General features: G+C 36.4%; 1 protein-coding gene across 2 annotated transcripts in view; it reads right to left on the bottom strand.

The window, feature by feature from the left end:
* The window catches only part of tnksa (tankyrase, TRF1-interacting ankyrin-related ADP-ribose polymerase a), a 131,961-nt gene that overhangs the window by 45,985 nt on the left and 59,019 nt on the right, over nucleotides 1-26,957 (bottom strand). For both annotated transcript variants that reach the window (XM_041253735.1, XM_041253745.1), the window contains exons 4-5: nucleotides 9,954-9,990; nucleotides 6,949-7,024 (exon numbers count right to left, since the gene is read on the bottom strand). In XM_041253735.1, coding sequence (XP_041109669.1) covers nucleotides 6,949-7,024; nucleotides 9,954-9,990 — 113 coding nt within the window. The remainder of the gene's footprint in view (nucleotides 1-6,948; nucleotides 7,025-9,953; nucleotides 9,991-26,957) is intronic.

The following is a 26,957-nucleotide window of genomic DNA, read 5'->3' as shown; positions in this document are numbered from 1 at the left end:
TAAATAATTAAGCACTGGGAAATGACTGTAGTCGTGTCTATTACTTGGCAAACATTTTGAAGATTATATGGTTAAAACACTGCAACATCACCAAGCCTAGCCAGAAACCATGGACATACTTTTAGCTAAAAAGATAAATAAACAGCAATTTTGTGTTTTTAGATATTTTTGGGAGTTAATCCTCAGTAGTTCAATATGTTGAACTTGAATCACACTATGGCAGTAACTGGGCCAAAAATGCTGACATTCACTTTTTAAAAACTTGTTAAAAACATATAAAACTGCAAAATTCTAAAAAAAAATTTAAGACAGCATTATACATCTAAAGATCGGTCTGCAGCCTGCTGACTTTAGGAGGTTGTGCCGATTAATTCTAAGCACTTGTTTTACTGACTCAAGCAGTTCTATAAATTACAATCTTTGGACCTGATCTGGGTCTCAGCAATTTGCAAGACAGGAGCAGTGTATTTTCCCAGCCAGCTGAAGAATGGATAGCATACTGATCTTGAGATGTGGAATAAATGACTGCCTACCACCTACTGCTCTTTTAATAAAAGGAAAATACCACCGGTATCCCCCATGGCAACTACTGTAGCATACACCTAACACATTTAGCATGGCCAAAAATACAAAACTAAAATAAAGAAATGGGGCCAAGCCATGCAAAATAGTGTAGGGTCCACATTAAAAAAGGGCTTCTATCATTTCAGTCCCTATTTTGATGACAAAAGGACAACAAATGTTATTTGGGTTCATATTAGGTACTGTAGGATGGAAGTATTAGCTCACTTGCAGTTAGATACAGATGGTGTTAGCACTACATCTTGCATATACTGTCCTAGAAACACCTACTTGTTCTAAAAGACAAGTTACACATTTTCTTCAGGTCTGCGTGAAGGACTCTGCCTTTTTGGCCTCACACAGAGGCAGACACTGCTTAAATGGGCACATTTTCCCATCCTGGCTCTAATTCCAGCCCTGAAGCATTCTGGGTGATGTAGTCCTTTATCCTACTTGGACTACATTTTCCTCTGGCTAAATCTGCCACATAGGGTTAATGCAATGTATATAACTTACAAACCTGAACATTGTTAATGTAATATTTTTTTGTATTCCATTAATTCTAGTTTGTGTCATTGTTTTATTTAATAAAGTAATTCCCTTTTTAGAATTTAGAAAATATATTTAAGATTCTATTGAATGTTTGTTGTAAGTGCCTGAAGTAAATTAATTACAAAATATGGCACGCTACTCAATTTTGCTTATGAAAAAGGTCAGTTTAAGTTGTATTAAGTTGTAAGTTGTATTCTCTTTTCCAAACCGCACACACCCACACAACTCACATCCAGTTTTACTACTGGAAATTATTCAGGTAATTTTGACATCTAAATCTAAAAATGAAATAGTAATTTTTTCTTTTTTTTTTTTTTTTACAGCAAAACCCCTACAGTATCTCAAAAGACAGATTCCAAATAATAAGTGTACAGCTTCTTGTCAATAAAACAGGTACATTATATTAGTAAAAATAAAAAACATGTAATTACATTATCATAGATGACTTAAATTCATTGCTGCTCAGTCCTGCTAGAAAGTAGATTAGGCATCAGTATGACCCAGTAAAAGTGCATTAAAAGGATTCTCTTACCAATGTGACGGATCCATAATACGTCAGTAATAAAGCTCTTTGTGAGAGTCCCTTACAGCTCAAGATAAACACTCTCTTTTCCTTTGCTTTATTACTATGTTAGGTAATCAGCCATGGAATACCTTTAAAGAATACAGCGAGGAATGTTTTTGATCCCTTTTTCTATGCTTGAACAACACACATCCAGGCTGAGGCCGTCAAAAACATTGTCCATTGCTAAATACAACCCTTCCACACCCCTTAAAGTAAATGTAGCTAACAAAATAATTTCATAAATCTTACCTGTTCTGCACTAAAATAGGTCTCAAAATGTACAGTTTTGAAAGACATGTTGGCACACATGTATTCTCATTTTAAAACATGATGCCTGGTATTACTTTACGTTAAAGGAAGCTGCAAGTTCCTATGCACTATTCTCAGGTTATCTGTTTGTACTTGCACTACGTGGGTCATTTCATATCGGCAGTGTCTTCTGGGTCAAAGCATGTTATAGGATAAAATCATGTCAGTCAATAAAAGAAGTGGCTGATTGGTTACTGACAGGAAAGAAGACAGCGAAGAAGTGGAGACAATACCCCGTAAGCAGTGCTTGCAAACTGCTTTAACCTAGGAGTAGTACTGTACCAGATACCATGTTTTAAAATGGCAATACATGTTTGCTAAAACAAGTGTTTCTTTCTCGACTGCACACTTTAGCCATTTGAGATGTGCATGGCAAAGAAAAATGTATGAAACCATTTTGTTAGCTACCTAAAGCATTACAAGTGGTTCAAATCAGAGACAACTGTAAGTGAAGTGATCTTCCTGTCTGAATAGAGACTCAATATGTAATGAGGTAGGTCTTGGGAATCACTAAGGGTAGACAGCAATATTCAACGAGGTCGCCTTTCTGAAGGAGCAAAGCCCAAATATCACTTCAAAAGGGACTGGGCTGATTGGGGCAACAATAAGCAGAGTTAACATTATCAGGAGCTCACTAATAAACCAACAAACTTTACTTATCATTCATTTGAAGCATTTATTTCAATTTATTATCATTACTTCCGTACATGTAGGCATCAAATTCACGAGCTCTCTATTTATTCTATTTCTCGCCCTCAGTCTTGCCTCGTTGAGATCCATTGCCAGAAGCTTCTTGATTCCATCTTCCTATCTCGCTCTCGGGCGCCCCCTTTTGTTTTCCTTCTAGGTCTCACTCCAGGATTGTTTGTTCCAAGCTTTCATGCCACTTCAGATGTCTGAAGTAACATACCTTTCTCTAAGATTTTTGTCTCCGGTTGTCAACAGTTTCTGCTTTGTTCGTTTATTGATGTGGTGATCAGACCAGATTGGCTTTATTTTCGCGAAAGTGGTGTTCGCAATCACTAGTCTCTGCCTGATCTCTTTTGAGCTTCTGTCCGTTGTATATCCCGGATCCAAGGTGCAGAGAAGTTTCCAACCTGTTCAATTCGATTGATGTCAAGCACAAAATCTTGACGGTGAAACTCCCCGTCTTCCATGAGGAACTTGGTTTTCTTAATGTTCAGAAATAGGCCTCTCACTCTCGATTTTCACATCCATTATACTCTAACAGTCTCTCTCCGATTCCTTCCAAGAGGGTGGTGTCTTCCACATATCGCATGTTGTTAAGCATCCTCCTGCCGATCCTTATTGTTTCCCTTTCTTCTCATCACCTTGTCCTGTTAGTACATTCCAGATGATTTTTTCTGCATAGATGTTAAACAGCATCTGAGAAATGACACATCCTTGTCTGACTCCTCTTGCTACTGGGAACCATTCCATTAATCCCTTTTCTATCAGGACCGCTGATTCCAGATTGTCATACAGCGGCTTAATGAGGTTGATGACTTTCTTTGGAAAGTCCATTCTCTGCATTGTCTTCCTCAGGATTTTATGGCTAACGCAGCCAGAAATGTATTCTCTATTTTTGGATGAGGTCTCTCAAGATGAAGATCTGGTCTCATTGTTTGGCAATATCTTTTCCAATGCGGCTGGATTCCTTCTGAGTCCATTACGACTTTACCTTCCTCATCTTTAATTGCACTCAGTCTGGGTGTGTTTCTTGGATAAACCTTTAACTAGCTTGCCGTTGTTCCATAGGCTGTGGTCATCTGGCTCCTTGCACTGTTCCTCTATAAATGTTGTCTTGTCTTTCCTAGCCATCCTTTTGATCTCTTTATTGAAGGAGTTGCATTTTTTTTTTTACTTCTTCGCTGAGAAGTCCTGCTCTTTTCACAGTTTTTTGGTTTTCTATCCTGGCTAATGTGGTCGATCTGATCCAAAGTTTTCTTCTTCTCATATTCTTGGCCCAGCATGTTGGTTGCTACTATGTTTATCTCCTTCTCTATTGTCTCCCAGACATAGTTGGGTTGCATTTCATCAAAACCCAGGTCGAACAAAGCGTTCAAGTGGGTTTTGATCTCCAAGGTGTATTCCTGACTAATGCCGCCCATGTTGAATCTCTTTGGTTGTTTTTCTCCATTTAGCACTTTCAGTTTGATCCTTATCTTTGCTGTCAACATGTGATGGTCTGACCCTGGTTTGGTTTTGAGGGTCTTGCTGCTAATCTCCAGCGGTGGTTGGCTAGGATGTAATCTATTTGATGATCGCGTCTTTTCTCCCTCCTTCCACAGCTGTGAGTCTGTCACAGAGTGGCTTTGATCTGCTAGCGTCATTACAGGTGGGTGTACTCAGATGGTCATCTCCCTCTTCCCCAGTAGTTCTAGGGGCCACACCTCTGCACGCCATTAACCTTTTGAATGCGACAACTCATGATGGTTTCACAGGACATATGTGGTGCGTTCCCAGATCCTTCCACGGTGGACACCATTGACTTGCCTAAGGCTTCACTCATCCACCTTTTGAGGGCATTTCCTCCCCCAAGGGTTTCCACTGCCCCACTTTTCCATCCAGAGACTGTTGGCTCTTCCTGAGGCTTGCTGAGCTATTAAAGCAACGCCCAGCATTCATCATTGTTCTGACAATATCAGCTTGGCAAGCCCACCATGTACAAGTTTCAGAACACCAGCCCCACATGTAGACTTACAACAAACTACACATACAGTATTAAGAAACAATGTACTGTATCCTGTTAATACAGAGGTTTCATTTTATTTAGTATCCTCTACTTTACTGTACATATTTAACTCAATCTAACAGTAATACCAAAATGCTTGTAAAATTGCATACATACATCACAGATTTTAAGTACTCTCCTATAAACTATCATATGTTCCTGCTTATTTCTGATTTTTTTGTAATTTATAAATTTTTTTAAAACAGTAACTTCACAAAAAAATCTAAACAAAGACTGCAATAGCAACTACTGTACAGAAATGTAAAATGTCCAATCTTCACATTTCATTTATATTTGTAAAAGTAAAAAACGTATGAAAAACGTAATGTACAAAAATTCTTCATAGTGGACTTACATGTAGGCCCTTTACTCTCCGGTCATTCCCAAAGCAAAGAAAATGTGTCAGTAAGAACTTTGTTTTTCCTCCATTAATTCTCCTACAATTATTTCATGTAGTGTTTGGTATGTCAATATACATGCAGAGTTTGAAATGATATTGCGGGGTGAAAATTACTTGCACGACTGACAAATCTAACTGATAAAAAGGGGCTGAAAATAACCAAAGTGATATTATCATGAGTTGTTTCCATTGACTCCCATTACATTCTAGCCTGGACATTTCAATCTGGTGATAACATATGGAGTCTGACAATAAGCAGGTTTCACTAAATCCATAGATTTATCTGGGTTCAAACATGGCACCTAAGAAGCTTAAGCTACTGAAAACACTTCATCAATAAACTAATAATAGTTCAGCAATGAGTACCTTGTCTGTCAGAAATTGCTCAGTCGATGTTCTCAAGGACAAAACAAAATGAAACAAGCCCTAAATTCCATCTACCACCCTGGCTTACTGATTTTGTTTGGCACAGACTTGGCTTTCCAGGGGTGAAAACTAGTATTACTATTATTAGTTTATTTAGCCAACGCCTTTACCCAAGGTGACTTACAGAGTGAGCTGGGACTTGAACCGGGGACCTACTGGCTACTAGGCCTTCTCTCTAACCACCAGACCACACAGCCTCCTATGTCATAACAGACTGGAGCAGCTGAGTGACTGAAGCTGTATTTAAAAAAAAAAAAAAAAAAAAAAACATTTAAAAAAAATAGTTTCGAAATTTTGAATTTTGATCTTGAAACAAAGATAGTAATTAGTTTAATTTGTGAACTACTCATCACAATACATTTGACTTAATTAAAAACCTCAAACATTTGTAATGAGGAAGTGCATGTACTCATTATGGCTACACAAGCATGAAAGAATATGATGGATTGATCATCTACATGGGTTGAGAAGAATTGGAGAATTCACATACATTTACTACAGTCTGTAGCAATGCATATTGCAGATACTTTGGAAAAGCCCATTGAGGAGGTACCTGTAATGGAAGATTTTAAAGGCTCTACCTTTGCACAATATATTACACTGTATTGGGGGTCTGCAGTCCCCATGGCTTGAACCTGAACTGATCTTTTGATTGATGAACACGTTTAAACACCACATGGTTTATGGTGTTCAAGGGTTAACCGATTCCTATACTGAAAGGCAGGTTTTATTCAGAACATTAGCATTTGGTCATAAGTTCTATTATGGTAAAATATTCTTTGGCTTTTTAAATGCATCTTATCCCCTTTTATCAAGTAACACACAATGCTTCACCAGTGCACCATTTTGTTTTAAAGCAGACATTACAGCTCTTTTGTACAAACATTTGAGCCTTAAATGCTCAAATCCTGTAATAGCAGATACACTGATACAGCTTGTCACAAATGTGATGCTCACTTGTGGTTTTCAAAGTGAACAGAACAGCTCTTTGGATTTTTACCAGTACCAATACAGTACCAATACAGGGACAACTTAGTGAATCTCAATACTTGAGGATACACTTCAACTGCACTGCATTGTTTTACAAAACAAGCAACCAGATACAAATTGCTTTTTTTCTATTGTTTAGTTTTTCTTTTCATTGTTGGTAATAGTTTGAGCATGTAGAAATGTTCATTTGTACACATGTGCAACATTGCCAGAATGTGTGCCAACCTTCCAATAGGCAATATTTAAAACTATGTTCATTAAACAATGCCTAGGTGGATTTATTACGTAAAACTGGGCATTATTATTTTAGCAACAAAAGGCAGGCCAACATAAATATGAACAGTTTGCAGTCGTGTGGCAGCAGCTCCATTCTAACTTTAATTCAAAGCTGACGTCACACCACTGTCTTACCTTTCTTCCATCGCTTGCATGGCAATTCACGTTTAATGGAGTCAGCAAGGCCATGAGCTTCTCTTCATTACCGCTCCTGCAGCAAAATAGCATTTAATAAAAGGAGAGCATACACAATGTAAATTGCATTACAATCTTGAAACGCTAACTCTCCGAGGGGAGGTGGTTTGAGAATTTTAAAACTGAATAAGTATTTGGCAAGGGGGTTGTACCATCATGGCATACATTATATGTTGGCTATGAATACTTAGAGCAAAATAAGATGCTGGGTGCAAATCCTAGCACAGCGTGACCTTGGACAAATCACTTGACCTGTAAAAACCCAGGAAGAATGAAAATCTTCACTATAAGAAGCAGCACCTCAGGTTGTGCTACAGTAGCATGGGAAATCATCAAATGTGTAACCATTTATATAAAAAAAAAATTAAATAAAAACCTCTACCTCCTACACTTATCTTCACATATCACCAACACATTCTAATGTAGACACAGCATGGACAACGTAGCTGTGTTAAAAAAACACAAACTAGGTTTTTCACATGCTCCCACCTACAGTATTGTGTTACCTTTTAAAGGTAATTTTGTAATTTCTGGGATGAGAACAAAGTTTGTTTGGGACAAAAAACAAAACAAAAAAAATGTCAGTGTATCGGGTGTAATATAATTATATTAACCTAATTAAGTATTAGATGTTGTATGGATGCAACCAAGTGAAACACTTTGAGCCCCATATACTACCACACTCTCTGGATTTGATCACACTTCTACATAAATGTGATACTGGTGCTTCATTACTTTTTAATCACATCACTGACTCAGTGGCCTTGTATAACACACATTTCTTATCTGGGTTTTCCTCTAAAATGTGAATGTTAAAAAAATGTGTGTCAGCAAGTATATTGACAACTAATGAAAAATCAGGAAATGTTACACAATTTAAAAAGAACTGTGTCAGAATATAATTGTGGCCTACTACAAAAGGGACATAACACAATGAGAGAAAACTGATCCATTACACAATTACTGTAAGCACAACTATAATACAACTATGGATATTTAAAGCCAGTCTGCATTTTTTTTGGTGCAACTGTACACTGATAAGATTGTATAATCTGATGGCATTCAACCCGCGCAATGTCCAGGTGCCAAAGTATAACATTTTTTTTTTGTAGACAATCGCAAGACCCTGCAGTATTATTAGGTACAGAAGCCTACCTGAAGCCATAAATGCTTCCTCTGTTACCCTACAAAGACTAAACAAAAGTGTTAGAACATTCTGTGCCCGCGATGCACAAGTATGTGCACACTGTCTAGTGTGCCTTGGCAAAGATTTGCATCTAACCTCTCTCTCTCTCCATTCTTTGTGAGAAGCCAAGGCCAGGCTTCTTGGCAGCAGATGTACATTTATTTTAAGGAGACTGGAGGATTGTTAGTCTTTGTAATGTATTTCTCTCAAAATACTGAGAATGACTCAAATCAACTCAAGTCTTTAAACAAAATATTACACATAGTGCATGAATGGAATCAAGGCTTATAATAACCTCAATTAATAAATAAATCATGCAAGGAATTAAATTATGGCGCCACTATTTATATAGTTTATTTATTTTACCAAAAGCAGAATGATAACTGAATTATTGTATTTTAAGACTGCATACATTAATGCATTATCTGTATCACAGCTGTTTGTTTTATTAGGTGGTGCTTTTTAAAAGCTTCCAGACAGCAACTACAAAAAGTTGTCTTCCTCGAGTGCAGTTGTGATTACCCTTATTAAAAAAAAAAAAAAGTTTATTTATAAGTGAATTGTACAATTCTGATGTTTTTACCATGATTGAAATGCGAAGCAAGGAAACTGTTTTGTTTGTGTTTAAACTTCAAAGTTTATTTTTATTTTCCTATTACCCTGTATACTCTGCAGAACCCCCTCCCCTGTTCTGTACAAGACAAAATGCATTTGATAGACACCTGTGTATATTAAGTGGCATATTAGAGTAGGCTGTTTGGCGGAAAAAAAGATGCTTTGATGACACATAATGCTCTGTTTTTGGTTAATGTATTGCATGATGGTTTTAAATTAATGTTGTGTTGCGTGCGTTGGCCTTCTAACAAGACACCCTGCAAATGACACTGTGCATGCATTTCATAAAACACATACCAATTTGTAAAACTTTTCATAGGCTACAATAAAAGAGAGAGATTTCATTTTTATTTGAAATAGAAATGCATCTGGCACCTCTACTGTAAACTGATCCGTTAAATTCAGTGGTGACAAATTCTTAGCTTATTTGTTATTAATATTAACACTTCCCCCACCCTTTCCAAAAGCAAGATTTATTATATTAATATAAAAAATACAATATTTAACAGGATTAAAATGCACAAATCAGCAGTCAGTATACAGTATGTATTTTTTTCCAGGTGAGTGTGCAGTTTCATCATCCAACCCCACACCCGCTGAATACATGGCTTTTTAGAAAACAATTACAATTTTTTTAAGCCTTTAATAAAGTTGTGCAGACATTCAGCTTGAAAAGATATGCTGTGTTGGTTTGTCAGAAAGGCAACTCTGAATGTTGTGAGGTTCTTCATAAACTCCCTGTGTCTTACTGCCTTGACCACCAACTCCTCCCTGGGGAGTGTGCTGGAAATAAAGGACTCATCTGGTCAATTAAATTCAGGGGGATATTCTGGCACTGCATTATTTACAACCAAAAATAAAATGAAGACAGCAGCCTGCCTGAGTGCACATGTTGTCTCTGGTGGCTTTGAACAAGCTGTGTAGTTAAACTCAACCTTCCGTTCAGTGCAACCTAGTAGTGTGTGATTAACACCAACATTAAAAAGACATTAAGAAAAAAAAAACACTAGTAAAACAGGCATTCTAGTCAAATCTAAAAAATAAATTAAAGAACGCTACAACATTCAAAATAATCCCCTAGATCACAACAGCAGTGTCTGCTTCTTTCTAACAATTAAGAGAAAGAAAAAGGGGATATATTCACCTCGCTGCTTCCAGGAGTTCGTCCTTCTTGTATTCACCTAAGTGATTGCAAAAAATCATTGTGTCAGTGCCAGTTACAGGGAGAGAAACAACCACAACCAGAAATGAACAACAAGTAACAGTCTATGTTCCGTACACAAATATCCACACACACAAGGATCTCTCCCCCTCTCTGTATAAATAAAACAGAAATGTAAACTGGAGAGAGCTAGCCCACACCCCGCTGGGTGACAGAGCTGTGACGTTAGGCTGCTTGTGGTGGCATCATCACCAGTGTCTTGGAGACGGGCAGCAAATTGATGCAGATTCTTGTCCAATCCTCAAATGAAATGGCTTTCCTCCGACAACCAATCAATGCTATCCCTCATTTTTGCACATAGGAAAGGTTGCCTTGATAACAGACAAAAAAAAACAAAAACACTCGCCCCTCCTTTTCAATCCAGCCTGAGTTGTTGTGAACCAAAACAAATTCAGGGATAAATGCGTTCAACCCTGACATGTGCACATCCTGAAAAAGTGTGTGCACAAGCAGGGAAGAAACAGCCCTTCTGTTGACCAATTGACCACAGGAGGCAAACAAAAACAGTGCTGTTTAACTGCTGCTTTGTTACCTTTTGGCAGGCTGCTTTAAGGAAAGGGCTTCTGTAGAAATGAGTATGCACACTTAACTGGCTCTGCTACAGTAACAGAAGGGATGGACTTCCTTATGTATAATTCAGACAAAAAGGATGCCTGTTGTGTAGGTAGACTTCTAAATACCCGAGATGATGAAAGATGACTTACTGCATTGATCAAAACTGACAGAAAGGTGACTGACATATCATGTTTTGCTGTTACAATACCTTTGTACTTGATCATGTTTTTCCCTATTTTGATATCTCCTCTGATATTTCTCATACTCTCCAAAAAATAAATAAATAAATAATACTGCACGCAACAAAATAAATAAAATAGGATTAAAAAAAAATTTAAAAATACACTGCATGGTCTCCATCATCTGGAAACTAAAGTCACTGCAATTCAGCAGCCATTTTAGGCATGAGCTCAGCCAGGTCTTGCAGCTGTGAATTTTATGACCTATAAATTTGGCAGACAGACTGATCGATATCTACCGCAGCAGTAAGACAGATGGCAGGGGATATACTACAGCAGTGCTAAATAGAGTACATAGTGTACAACAGGTAAATAATGACAGATACTTTCATTATGAATGTTAACATGGCTGATATTCATAGATGAGACAAGCAGATCTATGGTAGGTTGGTACATCCAGCACACAGACAGATTACCAAGTCTTAATAAAAAAAAGACGACTAAAGATCTGCAGACAAAAAAAATTACACTAGGCATCAACACACCTTTTATACTTTCATTAAAACTTTACTAAACATTGTCTTCACTGAGAATATCCAGTCCAGTCAATATTAATTAGTGCAAGTCTGATTTCCCACTACCTGAGCACCTAAAAGTGTGAACCACCCACCATCGACTATAAGTACCCCTCCACAAAGCTGTCAATTAGTCTATTAACTGAAATCATTTTTTAAAAGCACTTTTGCAACAGAGGAAAATGGTGTAGGTTTATCAAGCTGTCGCATCAATGGACAAAGCAAGCATGTTCTCTGAAATACAAAATCAGGGGAACAAATCATGTACAATACATGCAGCATGATTGTAACTTGATTCACGCAGGATTCCTATATTAATATATTGTGAGCGCTGAGTGGACATTGCAGGAATGGTGCCTTAAAAGTAGCGTGAAGCTTGAATGAAGGACATGTTGAGACGGTGTCGTCGGGCACAGAGGGGCACTGTGGAGCACTGGCACTGCGAGCTAAATGCTTGTACAGCACTGCTCTTTACAATGCCACTTCAGCTCTGAGGGGTGCGCTGCGGAGCACTGGCACAGCAAGCCAAATGCTTCTACAGCACTGCTCTTTACAGTATCACTTCAGCAGTGAATATTTTCTCTTCCTCTTTTTAAAACCATTGCATACTCACACATACATGCTCCAGTTCAAAGTCAATAAACTCAACCGAGAGGCTGAATATTAAAGAAAGAAATGTATCTTGAAAGTTTAGCATAATAATTTGTGTTAAAAAATAAATAATTCACAGATTAAAAAAAAAAGTCTGTTCACCGAAGCGTTTAAAAAGAAAATAGCAAAAATGCTCAGAATAGCATGTTTCATAATAATTATGTATTGTCATAATAATGTTGCCGTTTTTTTTTTTTTTTAAATGGCCTTGGACAAATGTGAAATCTACTTAAAGTCTGATACATTTTTTTAACATAGCGAAAACAAGCACAAACCAGCAAAATTTCTTATGCCTCCATTGACTCTCCACAGAAGAAATTCTGCTGAGCTCTCTGTATATACCACAATGCCTTGCGTGCAGTGAGACGGAAGTCTCCATTGCAAATCAGAAGTCAGGTACCTTGTTAAATAGAATATCTTGAAACGCCATTTCTAATAAAACTGCAATATTGTTGGCTGAAGCAGTTTTGAGTGAGGCTGGATTTTCATTGGTTAAAATATTAGTGTGTGCTCCCATTGGCTGGAAAGGTTGCAGTGTTTTCAGCACAGTGCAAGATTGGCAGTTGGAGGGTTGTTGGGAAGACTGCAGGGAAGTTTGTTTGGTTGATTGGAAATTTGCAGGTCAAGCGTTGAGCAAACGCTTCACACTAAACTCTGTACAGCACCTCGTATTAATGAATTGACAAATTAATTAATTAGATTAATTAACAAAAGTTTATGAATTACTGTATGAACTGACAAATTTATGGCTGGACAGTTTTGGCACATGTAGCGCTCCATAGTTGTAGCTGAATTCTGCCAGAACGTGTTGCCACGAGACACACTCGGAGAGACTGGAGTGCGTAGGAGTAAAAAGTTTCAAAGTGAAAGCAAACGCATAGTTAACCCATTCATTAATGCCTACAGTTTTATACTGTGTATCTGTGTTTGCACCATGCCTTTTAAAGGCCTGGACAAACCAGCGTTTCGCGTCACAGCTCGGAAATGAAATGCCCTCAGAGAAGGAATGTTTTACTCGACTTGCATACGTAATGAATTGTGGAAATTATGAGGGGGTACTGTTGCAGAATGAAGGCTCCCACAGCGTAGCTCTCACATGGTAGCTCACACAGGGTAGTGCTGTTAGCGTAATTCATAATAGACGTCATCATTATATGCTACAGCCTGATCACATGATAAGGGTGATAAACAAAGTTTATTTCTTAACAATAACCTAATGCTAAACCTAAGGTGGGGTATTGGCCTTTACTTTAAATACACACAACAATAATCTAACCATAAACTTAAGGTTCGTGGTGTAAGATGGTCACATGGTAGAACTGTCAATAAAGCAAGGCGTAAATTATGAGTTGCGCACACAGCACTACCCTGTATGAGCTACCCTGTGTGAGCCTTCGTTTTGCAGCAATATACTCTATACTCTATACTATACTCATACTGGAACAAAAAACATTTTTGAAAACTATCGACTGGTACAGAAGAGCACTGTAAAAAAAATTTGCGCAGCTCATCTGACAAAGTAGACAGCAATTTAGCTGGCTGCTGGCTGGAAATGAGAAGGCTGTATGTTTAAAATATATTTGTGAAGACGGTCGGGTATGCAAATATTTTAAAGTTTTGGGATCGGATTTTCAATTTAGGCCCAAGCACACCTTTAGTAGCATGCAACCCGTGCAATGGCCCCAACACCATCTTTTGAATTGGATTTGCATTCGCACTGCAGAAAAATTACTGTATCAGTCATTAAAAAGTGAAATCACCATCACTTCCATCCATCTTTCAGTAGGCACAGTAAAAATGTAAAAAAATACAGACATGTTTAAAATAGACATAGTGCCAATACATTAAGTTGTGTGCCAAAAAATATCATTTGAACAGGCATGTAAAATCTCCACAGATATGATTTATTTATTTTTACAGTAGAAAATGGTTTCTTCAATTCTTCTTGTGAAGAAACTTCATTTTACTGCCTAGTCCTTTCAGAAACTTGTTCACTCCGCTCTGTTAATGCAGGAGATCAAAACACACAGAAATAGAGTTAGAGATCAGCTCAGGATTTTGTGGATATGATGGATTTCATGATGGGCTGTGGATACAAAGCACTGACCAAAATTACAGATCAAATTTAATATTCTATTACATATTCTACTATTCTCCGAGAACAAATATTTCTAATGAAGGTGATATGTGAACAGCATTATCCTCATTTTCTTGTAATCCTGAAATCTCCACTAATCGTTACCCTTATCTGAGGTATTGATCAAAAGCACAGGCCACCTCTCACTCTGATTTGGTCTGTATGCAACCCATAGCCTATCCAAAACAGCAGATCAGCCATGTATGAAACTGGGCAATTTCAGCAAGTGATAACAGAAGCCAATGACAATAGATAGCTGTGGGTGATTAATTATTTTCCTTTAGATAAGGCTGTGGGGGGTGGAGCACACAAATGGGAGCTGTAGCGCAGGCAGTATCATCTCCAAGTAAGTATATTACTCAAGGACTGCAATCAGAGGTTGTTTTTTTTTTTTTTTTAGTATTGAACTGTAGATTTACAATTGCTAGCCAAAAAAATACCTCAAGTGATTTCACATATATAGTGTTACTGATTTTCCATTTTGAGAATGACAAATTCAGTTTTTCAAAATGACCAATTCTGTTTGTTCCATTTTTAACAATTTATTAAGAATTCACAACATAATTTGAACATAAATAACATTTTTACATCAATCTATTTAAGTCCCTGAGATACTGCAGTTTTAAGGAAAAATCTATCTTAAAGCAGTCCACTAGTAACAATGTATTGTAGGTCAGTAAACAAATAAAGGTGTTTTGAAAAAACTGCTTATTGCTGGCATTAAAACATACAAACTAGTCAAAAACGAGGGGCATTATTACAAAAATATACAATTTTCATAAAATCAAATATACTTGCTGTAAAACTGCTTGCATGTGTTTCTCGTATACCCTGGACAGACAGAGTCGCCTTAGTTAGGCTCTTCAACTAGTTTTTTTATTTAAGGAGGCCAGATTGGAAAAAAAGTTAGGAGTAGGCGGGCAGGGTATTTTACTCTGCACATTTTTAAGCAATAATAAATATTATATAACTTAGTGTTCATATATTGAACAAGACTTGCATATTTTACAATATGAATAGTACTTTAATAATAGAACAGTGTGAGAATTTAACAGAGCATCAATACAAACATTTTAAAATATATGCAACACTTTAATAGCATAACTGTTAGAAAGAGATCATCGCTTCTACTTTTGAGCTTCTAACTGATATGTATTTCCAGTGCCTTTTCATACTGTATTCCTTAACTACCGACACATTAATTGCACAATAAACACATTGGCTTTGCGTTCGGTACAGTTGGTAAAAGAAATAAGTATTTATTGGTTCACTCATTGCTGAATCTACAATTTACCATTTTCTGTTCTTACTAGCTTGAAGTGCCATGTTATAGCAACACAACTAAAAAAAAAAAAAAAAAAAAAAATCTAAAAATCACCGAGTACGTAGTATTATTAAGGAGTTAATGATAAATTAGAAATAAGTTATAAAACTAAAAGGTTTCACCTCAACCACAGTATCGTTTCCTTGTGTTGAGTGGGTGACAGATTAACGGATTTGCCATAACTAAACAAATTAATATATATAAATTCAATATATATATATATTTTTTTTTAAAAAAGGTGCAGTTGCAAAAGCAGAATTCCATTCTGCTTTTGCCAATTCCTTTTCCAATGCCTAATTCTGCGATCGTGGATAATCAGTAGCCCTACATATAATATGCTGTGAAATTATGATAAACTATCAGGTGTCTGGAAATCTCGGCACATTTGGCAATCAAATAAGAGGGAGCGCCCGAGTGTAAAATCAGGGAGAACTTTTGAATTGGTATGCTGTGTAAGGTAGGGCCACTGACTGAATATAGAATTTCAATCAAAGCTGCAGAATTGACATTTTGAAAGGGAATTCTAAATAGCATTTTTCATGTTTTTGGATATCAGCAGTCTATGTTATGCTGTGCCAAGGGGCTCTACACAAACACATAAGTACAGGGTTTCAACAACTGGGAGTATACATCAATTGAGTGTTTATTCTGTTTGTTCTTAATATATTACTTTGTTGTTTTTCAGAATTTGTTTTTGATGCTATCTGCAAAGAGACACACACTTTAGAAGATGCAACATACTTCAGAATTTTTTTACTGTCCAACTGCTTTGCTGTCGAATGATGAACATCATGAGTTGGTATATGAATTGGGGTATAGATGGTAGGTTAAGACAAGTACTGTGGACAACGAGGTACAGAAGAGCGAGCGATAAATTTGATACAAACAGATGGATTAGTCTATAAACAATGAATAGATGGATGCATAGACAAAGGCATATACTGCAAATGCATAAGAAAAGCAGATGGGTGGAGGTATAAATAGATACTGCGTTAGGAGAACAGCTGTGGTAAGTAAATAATTAGATGCAGCAGATACTGCCTCACAAAAGGGAGACCAAATTAAAAGTTGCATGTTGCACCGTGCATACATTGTTGAAAGCCTTTGGAAAGCTTGAATAACCTTGGTTACAGCGTTTTTTTTTGTTTTTTTTTGTTTTTTTAATTAACTATAACAAAAATGTCAATTAACAAACATAAATCATATCCATTAACAGTAACTATAACTAAAATAATGAAAAATGATAACAAAATAGTAACTACAAAAATAACATTTTGTTATAGTTAGGCTTGCTACTTTGATTGTAAATCGGTAAAGCTCGTTAAACGTCAAATTCCCAAAAAATATCATTTTCGACCTAAATAAAATTTATATACGATAAACGGTCAGTAAAAACACTGTTTATTTTCTTACCAAAAATAATAATTTAGAAATCATCTCTAGTTTGTGTACTTTTTATACTTGCTGTCTGTCCCGTCTCTGTTCCGCTCTGAATGGCTAGATGTCGCTGTCATTCAACTCGGTGGTCCATTAATAGGCTACTGTAGTTTCACCATCAGACATTTCAACCTGCTCTGTGAGATTGCGTTGACTGAAGCAGCGCTGGAATACTCTAATTTGTTTAAATGTCAATCATCATGACCTGCACCCTGTGCACTTTCATTTGCCAGCTACAGTGCCTGTCAGTTTTCCACCTACTTTGAAATTACCAGGTTAAGGTGTAGGTAAGCTTTTGCTATAAGTATATGGTGACAGTTTCTAGTTTGATTTGAAAATGGGGAGCAAGAGGAAAACATTTAAGGAATATTGTGCACAATACCCTGACCGACGGCTGAACTCTTTGCGACAGAACGAAGCTGAAGCAGGAGAGGGGTGGACCTCAGACTCTGAATAATAAGTAATGTTAGTTCTGTTCAGCTATCCCTAGTTTTGTTCTGTGAATATTATTACCTGTAAATTTATGCTATAAAAGACAGTGTAATACACTTTTATATGCTGTGGTTTGTTTCAGACAATTTTCAAGTGTGTGTAGGCCATTTATCTATACATACAGCTCCACTGTGACCAAACGTTACTTTAATTACAATGTTGGTAACCAAGGTTTTTGTTTTTTTAAAGCATTAAGGTCGATTTCACCCATTCTCTGCTTAATGGAAAAAACAAAGATTGGAGAAAAAAAAACACAACAAAAAAAAAAAACAGTACATTCTTTAATCAAACAAAACTAGTGGTATTACATGTATGGAATAAAAATGTATCTTGCAGCAAAGCTGTAATCTGAATATGGAAGGGTAATGTAAGCCTATAGAAATGTACATTAATGAGTTTGTTTCAATATAGTCCATATTCATAAAGCACTATCAACCAAAAATAAATATTTGAACTGCATATACGGACTGTAAATTAGCACATGAAAGATTTATCTGACACTACAACTTCTTTGTGTTGATTTCGAATAAGGAAAAAAAAAAAAAAGGTAAATGCTTTAAAAATATGGCCCTACAGTGTGTTTTCTCCAGACCTCTTGGAAAGCCTGCGAGTCAGGGACATTTTGTATTGTACAGAAAAGGTAAATGTTTCATTTTTTATTCACTTTTTTTTTCCATGGGTACCATTGATTCAGGCAAGTTGCTTATATATTTAACCTTTCTATATGCCTTATTTTCATCAGGCATTGAGGTTCTACTTAAACATTTACAACTGCAAATTAAAGAAGTTAATTTTTCCTCAAGTTAATGTAAAATAACTAAATACAGCTTTTGTAAACTGTTAAGCAAAAATCCAAGCTGAAATAAACAGCCTACTTTGTACTACTTGTTTCCAGCATACAGAGTCTATTTGACTAGTATTAAAGTGTGTGGAGGGCTGTACAGCAAGACTGGGCTAGTAAATGGTAATCTTTGATCAATACATGTTTGTGGTTGGTTATCCTAAGGAGTTTATTGTGAAGAGGTGTAGAGTCTGGCATTACCCAAGTTATTTTTACCTCAACAGATTTCAAGGTCATCACCACGTTGTTAACTGTAATAACTACAATTAGATTTAGTTAACAGTAATAACTATAATATATAAAACCATTCATAATTATAAAAAAAAAAAAAAAAACACAACTAAAAAAACACTGCTTGGTTAGGTGATCAGAGGCAGTTAACAGCAACATAATTGATGGGAGACCAGTTACAGAATCTGTATTTGCGTGTACTATGGTCATCTGAGCAGTGTCCGTTCTGGACGATGTATGTTTGACTGATTAAGATGTGCCTGCCAGCACACATCCAATTCAAAACACATCCAAGCATGGAATGACTAGTAATACAATGCGAGGGAAATAAACTGTTCAAACACCCTTCAGCTTGGACAGCTCCTCTCTTCAGCCACCAACAGGAATTGTCATTTTTTATGTAAAAATGTAATATGCTTTATGCATGTCATCTGCCCACTGAGTTACAGTAGCAAACCTTGAAATTAACTGATTGCCAATTTTTAGTACAATCTTAAATTCACTGTATCCTTACTTTGATATACCGCATCGGTTCTGTCATATAATATACAGTATCATATAAAGCTTTTTCTTCTACCTGACTGTTTTTAAAAAGGTTGCCTTGTACTTCCATGGCCATTTTATGTCAGAATGAAATTGCTCCCACCCCTTCATCGCCACCTTTCCTGCAACTAACCAACTAACTGTTTTGCTTATTGACAGACATGCGTTCGGCCAGTTACACGCTTGGACCCAAAAGACATAGCTGAGGTGAAAATAACTAGGAAATGAGGTAGCAGCAAATTACTTCCTAATATTATGATTAAGAAAATACATGTTTGCAACAACACATGGTTCTTTCAAAAGTACCTATTTGATGAACAAAATGAAAGGAAGTGCATAACTGATTTATGGAATTATTGTGTACAACCTCTAAAAGGCGTTTTATAAATGTGTCAAGACACTCCTCTCCATGCCATTTGTAAGGAATCAATGAAAAAAAAGGAGAAATAAATACACACACAAAAAAAACTTCTATAAACCAATTAAGTAATCTTAAGCCCTTTAACATTACAAGGCTAGAAAAAATGGCTTTTCCAAGTGACAAAGATTTTACTCAACACTCCATGAATTGCAGTTGTCTCCTTATTCTGATCGCTAGACATTTCATGCACTTTCCGGTTATACATAATATGGCAGGCTTTAGCAATATATGTCTGTTCAGGTAAGTCTCGGATGCAGCAAATCTACTGCCAAACATTAGTCGTCCCCAGTGGGCCGCCCCCCTCCCATGGGGGGGAGGGGGGACCCCACCATCAAAAAGTAAGTGAGATAAGAGCTCTTGCAATAGAGAAGTATAAATCTTTGTACAGTGGATCAGCTGGGAAATACATCTGCAGCATTTTATTACAGCTTTATCAGTGTGCTGAATGGCACTAGCAAGGAAATCAACAGCTCTCCCAGGATCAGCAATTTGTTCTGCAGGAGCATAAATCTCCTGCCCCCTCACATCTAATAGTTAAGTGGGCATTTAAATTTCACTTTGTTTTGTAATACATTTTTTTATTATTATTACTGCCCCCCTTTTTATTGTGAGAGTATCTGTTTTGGAAGGCGAATCTTCCTCATTCCCATCTTAATGTTGCACTAACTGATTACTATCTGCTTGGGCTGCTGAAGAAGCAGCCAAGCAGGACTTTAACTGTACTATTCATGGGTGTGCAATTTTTGGGAGAAAAAAAAAAAAAACCTTCTTGTCCAGGGGACAAAGTATTTGAAAAATCTATTTGTCCTTATTAGGAATCTACTTGCCCCCTCATCGTCCTACAATACACACACACACACAGATAGAATATAACTTAGGATTTTGCTTTTATTAAACAGTGAACACAATCAGTTAGTGATTAATAATAATTTAGCTTCATGAAATCAAAAACTGCCAAAACCGAACCCATCACATTTTTGTGCATGACACATGGCAAAATAAAAATAATAATTCAACTAAAAAGATTCAAAACTGTCAGACTTCATGCATCAGGCCAATAGAAATACCTTTTATTATGAGGTGCAGCATTTCAGTATCTTAGGGTTCAGTTACTGTACACACCATGATTTTAAAGCGCAGCAGTATCAGACAGCATACTAAATTGCTTTACATAACCAAAAACGCTTACCGGCCTGAATTATTTATTAATTTTACAGAAGATGTTAATCAGTTAACAGATCTATCCAATGGCGAACTTCACATTACGCACCTGTCAAACAATTTGGTGTAAAATGAAAACCAGACACGATTTAAAAAAAATTGAGATTTGTGGCTACCACTGATAAATGTCGTTTTTAGGTTGGAGATCACTAAATTACTCTTAGAGACATTTCTAAAGAAAAATGCATTTGAGTACATTTTAAAACAATTTTTACATTCAGAATAGGTAATTGTAGGGTATATTTCAACAGTGAAAATGTTATTCTCTGAATAATCTTCAGATTCTCAGCTCTTTAGAAAAGTATAATATGGTATATTTTCATGGATATTTGTCCTGGTACACAAGCCAAAAGTCACGTTATATCAGTCAGACCACAAACCAGGTAGAATTGTCACTGGAGCGGAAGGGTTAAAGGACTGGTTTCTAAACTGCATTACCCAGAAGAAAGCCGATGACATTTGTTTAATATGTTTTGGTTTCCTATATGGCCATTGGATAAATTCAGTTTTGTGGGCGTTTCAGCAAGCGTTGTGCTGCCTCTCTCACAGCGCAAAGCTGTATTAAAAATAATTAAGTCAATCTATAGCTTTACAAACCTACTGCCAACCAGCTCGATTTAAGTAGTTTTTCTTCATGTAATTTTTATTTGTTAAATATTCTTCCTAGCGCTGCTGGTCAAACTTAACTGGGCTCCTACTGCAGAAAAAGGTAATGTAATAGTAACGTTGCATTAATTTTGTTTGTTACCGTGTGTGACAGTGTTTGTGAATTACAAGGATACGTGTACTCTCTATAGCTTTTTGCTTGAGGTTTAGAGTTAAACTTTTTTTTTTTTTAATTTCCATTTGTATGTGCAAGACTTCCGCAGTTTAGAGTTTTCAGGACCTTGTGTGACTCCCTAGAAATCTACGGGATTTTTTCTAGCAACATAGCGCTGTGGCAAAAGAAGAAAAACAGTAGGTTGCCAAAGTATAACGGTAAAACTTGTTGTCCCTGTCGCCGGGCGATATGAACTGCACACCTGGGGATATTTCACTTAACTTGGTCATTCATACACCAATACCTCTTTTTTGCCCAGATAGTGCTTAAAAAAATTCTTTAAGATGACCACAACCTAAAGTTTTAGTCTTTAAAAGGGGACCCTTAAAATTCCTTTTAATAGATTGAATACGTTTTTTCTGGCGAAATGAGCACAATGTCCACACCGACACACCATTTGTGGACAAATATATTTGTGGTATTTTTGTAGCTACGTGAATAAAACTTGCTTTAAAAACACATTGTCATTTTGAAGTTACATGATTTTTTACACACATTTTCAATTTTTATCTGTTTTGTTTCAATGTTGCTATCCTAACCAACATACAATTCTGAAATGTGGCGGGAAATGTTTTTACGTGAAAACAAATATTAATGTTAAATGCATATAAAAAGGACAAAAGATGTATATTTGAATATGACAAACACAACTATAAACATTTTATTTGGCATTTTAGCATCAAAAATAAAATATGAATAAAATAAAATAAGACCATGTTGTGTCGGTTTGGACACCTGTACCTATATGTAGTTTATTATTTTAGCTAAAAATAAATAAAAGGAACCACTACATAACATGAATTCATTCAAATGTATTAAAACTGAAGTCTTTGGAAATAACATTTTGGGTGAGGTTAGTAATTGCAAGTTTGTATGGTATTATAAAATGAGGAGTCTTTAAATCCATACTAAAAACACTTTTTAAGAACACTAGGAGCAGAGAAACAACTGGTCCCATTATCTGAATGTATATAAAAAAATAACACAAAACAAGCCTTTTGAAAATGACAAAAATTCAAGTACATCTAAACCAATGTACAATGAAATGTGTATCAATTTGATATGCTGTAAAAAAAAAAAAAAAAAAAAAAAAAAGCATAAGTAGCACAAATCTGTATTTGATACCAAATGATGTATGCTTGAAACAAAAAAATTCTGATTACCACTCTAAGACCCAAAGGAGCCAAACAATTTTACTGTAACAATATGAAGGAAAGACAATTAGTTACCATACATTTAGATTAAACTCTTAAACCCAGAGTTAATTTGAATAACCTTTACTATTTTACACTATGCAAAAACATACTTGCAAGTACAGTACCTAAAATTATAAAATCATGCTCCTAAATTGATTTAACAATGGAGAAGATTGTAAAACGTGTGTGTTTGAATCCCAACTTTGTTTAACAAGTACTGCACGTAATTCTTCACTTGGTGATCTTGTGCCATAGGCTCAGATTGAGGTCTGAAATGTCGTCACTTTGTTGAACTGGTTCAAGTTCAAGTCTGGCTTGATTATTCCCAAAACATCATTCAGCAAGTAGTACGCAGTCCTTAGTAGTTGAAGACCAGTATAACCTATTACCTATTACCTATTACCACTTCAATGCATGCAGTCAACCTGTAGCTAGTCAGATTTAAAACCAGTTATTCTTTCCAGGATAAACATTTCCATCATACTCCACAATGCACAACTTCCCAGTGAGATCTGATGTGATTTCTTCTGCTGGTTGAATATGCTCTGTAGAGTCTTCTGGTTCTTCAACACTTGACACGTATGCTGGCACTGGTGAGATGTTGTGGTCTCCGACAACCTCAAAACAGTTGCAGAAGTCTGGCTTCTTACAACAGCAGGATAATGCTCGAAAATGTATTACACATGCTTGACTGGTAAAAATCTGATGGATCTGCATTGTACCTTTCACCATCTTCAGACTCTCCTTGGGTAGCAACTCATCAACAGTTTGAATTCCTTTCTCTGTCACTATCATTAGAAGGATGCTGGTTCGATCTTGTAATTTTTTGATCAGCATTTCTGCATTCTCAAAGTCCTCCCCTTCAGCAACCACTCGGACTGCAAGATTTTTCACTGTTCCTTCCACTCCATCATGTGGGCCCTTGCCATCACAGCAGTTCCAACAGACCACTTTAAAACCACAGAGGAAACGAACAGTGCTCATCAGTGCTTTCAGGTTTTGTTTTAGGTTTGTACGGGTCGTAAATTGGTGGGTTATGTTACAGAGATGCGTACACATCTGCGCATCCTTGTCCACTTCTGCCACGAGCTTCTCCAAAGTGCCAACAACAGTTATTTTAAAAGTAACACTAACCAGTTTTAAACTGCCCTTACCGTTTTTTTCTTTTCTTCTTTTTTTGTTGTCCATGCCCTCCATTGGATCTGCTTGGTGGGATCAGAGACATTCACAACCATTTTTTTCACTGCATAGAAAGAGCATTGTCTATACATACACGCTTCATTTGAGGGTGAAGAAACAAGTGTTTTAGCCAATTCCTCACTGTCGTTTGTTGTAATAACCTGGTGTTGAAAGTGTATTTATATTGGAAGTTTTCGTGTTTCATGTACCTGCAGGTGTCTCTGTCTTGCAGTCTGGGAGGCACTCTCCAGAAGGGTTTGTAACTTCAAAACTGGCTGAATGACAATTTTTTCATTCTGTTTTCTTGCATGAACTTCAAGTACAGCTTTCTCATTGGTGCACACAAGAGTCTCTTGCGCTTCTGAACTTTCCTAAATGTTAGTGTCGGTCATTCCAGGACACACGTCTTCTCTTGACAAAAAAATTGGTGGCCATCTTCCTGTTGATTTGTGAGCCTGCTTTCACGTTGTGTTTTCGCTGGTTGTTCTTTGGTCAGTGTTCTTGTATCTCTATGAAAGTTTTGCATAATTTATCAGTCTGTACTTCAGAAGAGAGAGTCTGAATCGGGACATTCTTTCTTGGTCTTCAACAACTACACTGTGTAAGAGTAATTGTTTCTTCTTCTTTGTTGACACTACAGCCTTTCAAATTTGTGTTTGTTTTTGTACCTGGTGAATTGAGCATTGAAGTTTTTTTTTTTTTTTTTTTTTTTTTTTTTAGTTCTGTAGTACCTCTTTCCACTTTTCTACTTCTCTTTTAAGTTGCAAAGTTGTTCATTCATTCGGCTCATCTCCTTTGCTTTTTCCAGTCGCTTAACTTTTCTGTATTGTCGTTTCTGTAATAAACATTTTTTTTGTTCCTGTCTGCGTTCCCCATCTGTGATTTTGCTGATGTCCCTATAACGCTTTCTGCTTCTTTCTCTTTCATTCTCTAAAAACACAGCTTGCCTTTCCCTGTCATTCTTCCTTTTTTCTCTCTATACCTTCTGCATCTTTCAGCATTTGTTAACTTACTGGTTATCTTGGATGGTATGACGACTAGAAAACAAAATAAGTCATTTTATTGGTTTAGGACAGACAGACAAAATGCAAATGCCTATCTCATCTGCAAATTCAGAATCATTTGCATTTATATGCATTTGACCCCATGTCTGCTTTATGAAAAGATTATCATTATTTATTTGTGCTTGTTTGTTTAATGTATTTATTTATTAAAAAAAGAGCACATTTTCCTAACCAACAAAAGTGTCTTCATCAAGATCTAATTTTTTAAAGTAAAAATGTTGGAGAACACAATAACTAAAATGTCAGCGGGGAAAAAAGAAGACCAAACTAATTTTTTCAATGGGTGGTGGCCATTAACATGTGCTTTTGACAGCAATGTTAGGACAGGAATTTTATTTATTTTTAATTCTTTTTATTGCATTTTGAAAAAAAAACAACTTTTCCCTCATTTCTGTTCATGTTGGTGAAGACTCATGAAAAGTCTCTAAACAGAGATTTCATATACAGGTAGATGATAATTTTGACACTGTAAGCCAGACTGTAACCTTTGAACTGCTAAACTAAAATGAAATTTATGCACAGTGGTTTCGCAATAATATATAATACCGTTAAATATATATTTTTTTTAAATTAATGGTTATACTTTCATTTTAATGATTGCATTTCTGAGTCATCCTGCGTACCCCCTATGGCCCTCTGAAGTATCTCCGATTGAAAAAGCCTGTTCTACAGGTAACATACTAGATGCATATCATGTATTCATACAGCTGCAACCAAAGAGGAATGGATGGAACATTTCACTGTTCCTACTGTGCCAATCTGTGCACTGCACTCAGCCAAAAGGCCTGCTGTGCAGATATGCTGTTCAAGGCTCATTAGCAAACAGACATACATAGTGTAGGTCATGTTAAAAGACTAGTCTCTCACATTCCTAGAAAATAAAAATTGCTTTTGAGGTTGTCGTCCTACATTAAAAGGATATCTGTCTCTTATTGTAGTGCTCACCACAACACTATTTAGTTACTATTTAAAGAAAGAATAATACATTTAAAATGTGCAGTATTTGTTTTAAAAAAAGGGGGGCTGCCACCAGTCTAACCTTGTTTTTTAAAACATCTCACAAGGGAAAAAAATGCTTTCACACTTGATCACTGAGCCTGCTTTTTAAAATCCTTCTGATGGCACTGGGAGTGTAGGGCTTTCAAATTCACGTTGCCCAGTAGCTGCCTTAAAGCACTTCATCTGAGAACAAGGGGAATACATTTTCTGTCCTGGCATGGATAACTCTAAAATGTATATAAAAAAAAATAGAGTACCCTTATTTCACAGACCTATGGCAAGGTTGCTGTAGCCATACTTTGTTGCTTCTGGGTGTGGACTATGTATAACAAATAAACATACCTACATTTATTTAAAAAAAAAAAGAAAAAGATAACCTTTAAATTTAGGAGGAGTCAATTCTTCAGCTTTAGTAATTCTAATTTGCAAAATGAGGCAGGTGGCAAGAAACAATGAACCTGTGTACATGCAGGCATTGTGTTTAGCAGCACTTACAGTAGCATTAGGAAGTTGTGATAATAGAATTATTTAAAGTAAACTTATTAATTACAGAGACAAATGGTATGCATTGTTTGCAGAGCAAAGAAAGGCAACGCTACACAATACAGGTCTTGGTAATGTGCACTGTACAGTACATAGAGTTGTGGGACCTATTAGAACAACAATTGGTTAACTAATGACATGTCATGCCCGATTTGCACTCTGCATAGAAACAGACAAACGGGCTACACAGAGGAATGAGTTTTTATGCAATAATTCATGCAATGTGCTGGATGTGCAATGTTGTAGTTTGTGGAGAGCTTGTAAAAAGTAGACTCTGTATACTTTTGTGGAGACTAGAAGGTTTGCACAATACAATTGGCTACCTTCTAAACTAAACTTGACTTACCATATTTCAGCTGTATTTTTTTTTTTTTGTTTCCCTCCCCACCACCCTTTTCTTACCGAAATCCTCAAATTAGGTCTTAGAAAGGTACAAATGTACTTATGTACAACACATACTTAAAGCTGCTGTGTCCCTGAATCATGTCCAATTACAGACTAGTAGCCATTTACTACTC

This window comes from Polyodon spathula, chromosome 1 (genome assembly GCF_017654505.1).
Source record: "Polyodon spathula isolate WHYD16114869_AA chromosome 1, ASM1765450v1, whole genome shotgun sequence".
NCBI lineage: Eukaryota > Metazoa > Chordata > Actinopteri > Acipenseriformes > Polyodontidae > Polyodon > Polyodon spathula.
Note: the sequence above shows the minus strand (reverse complement) of the source record. Positions and strands in the feature narration are given on the sequence as shown.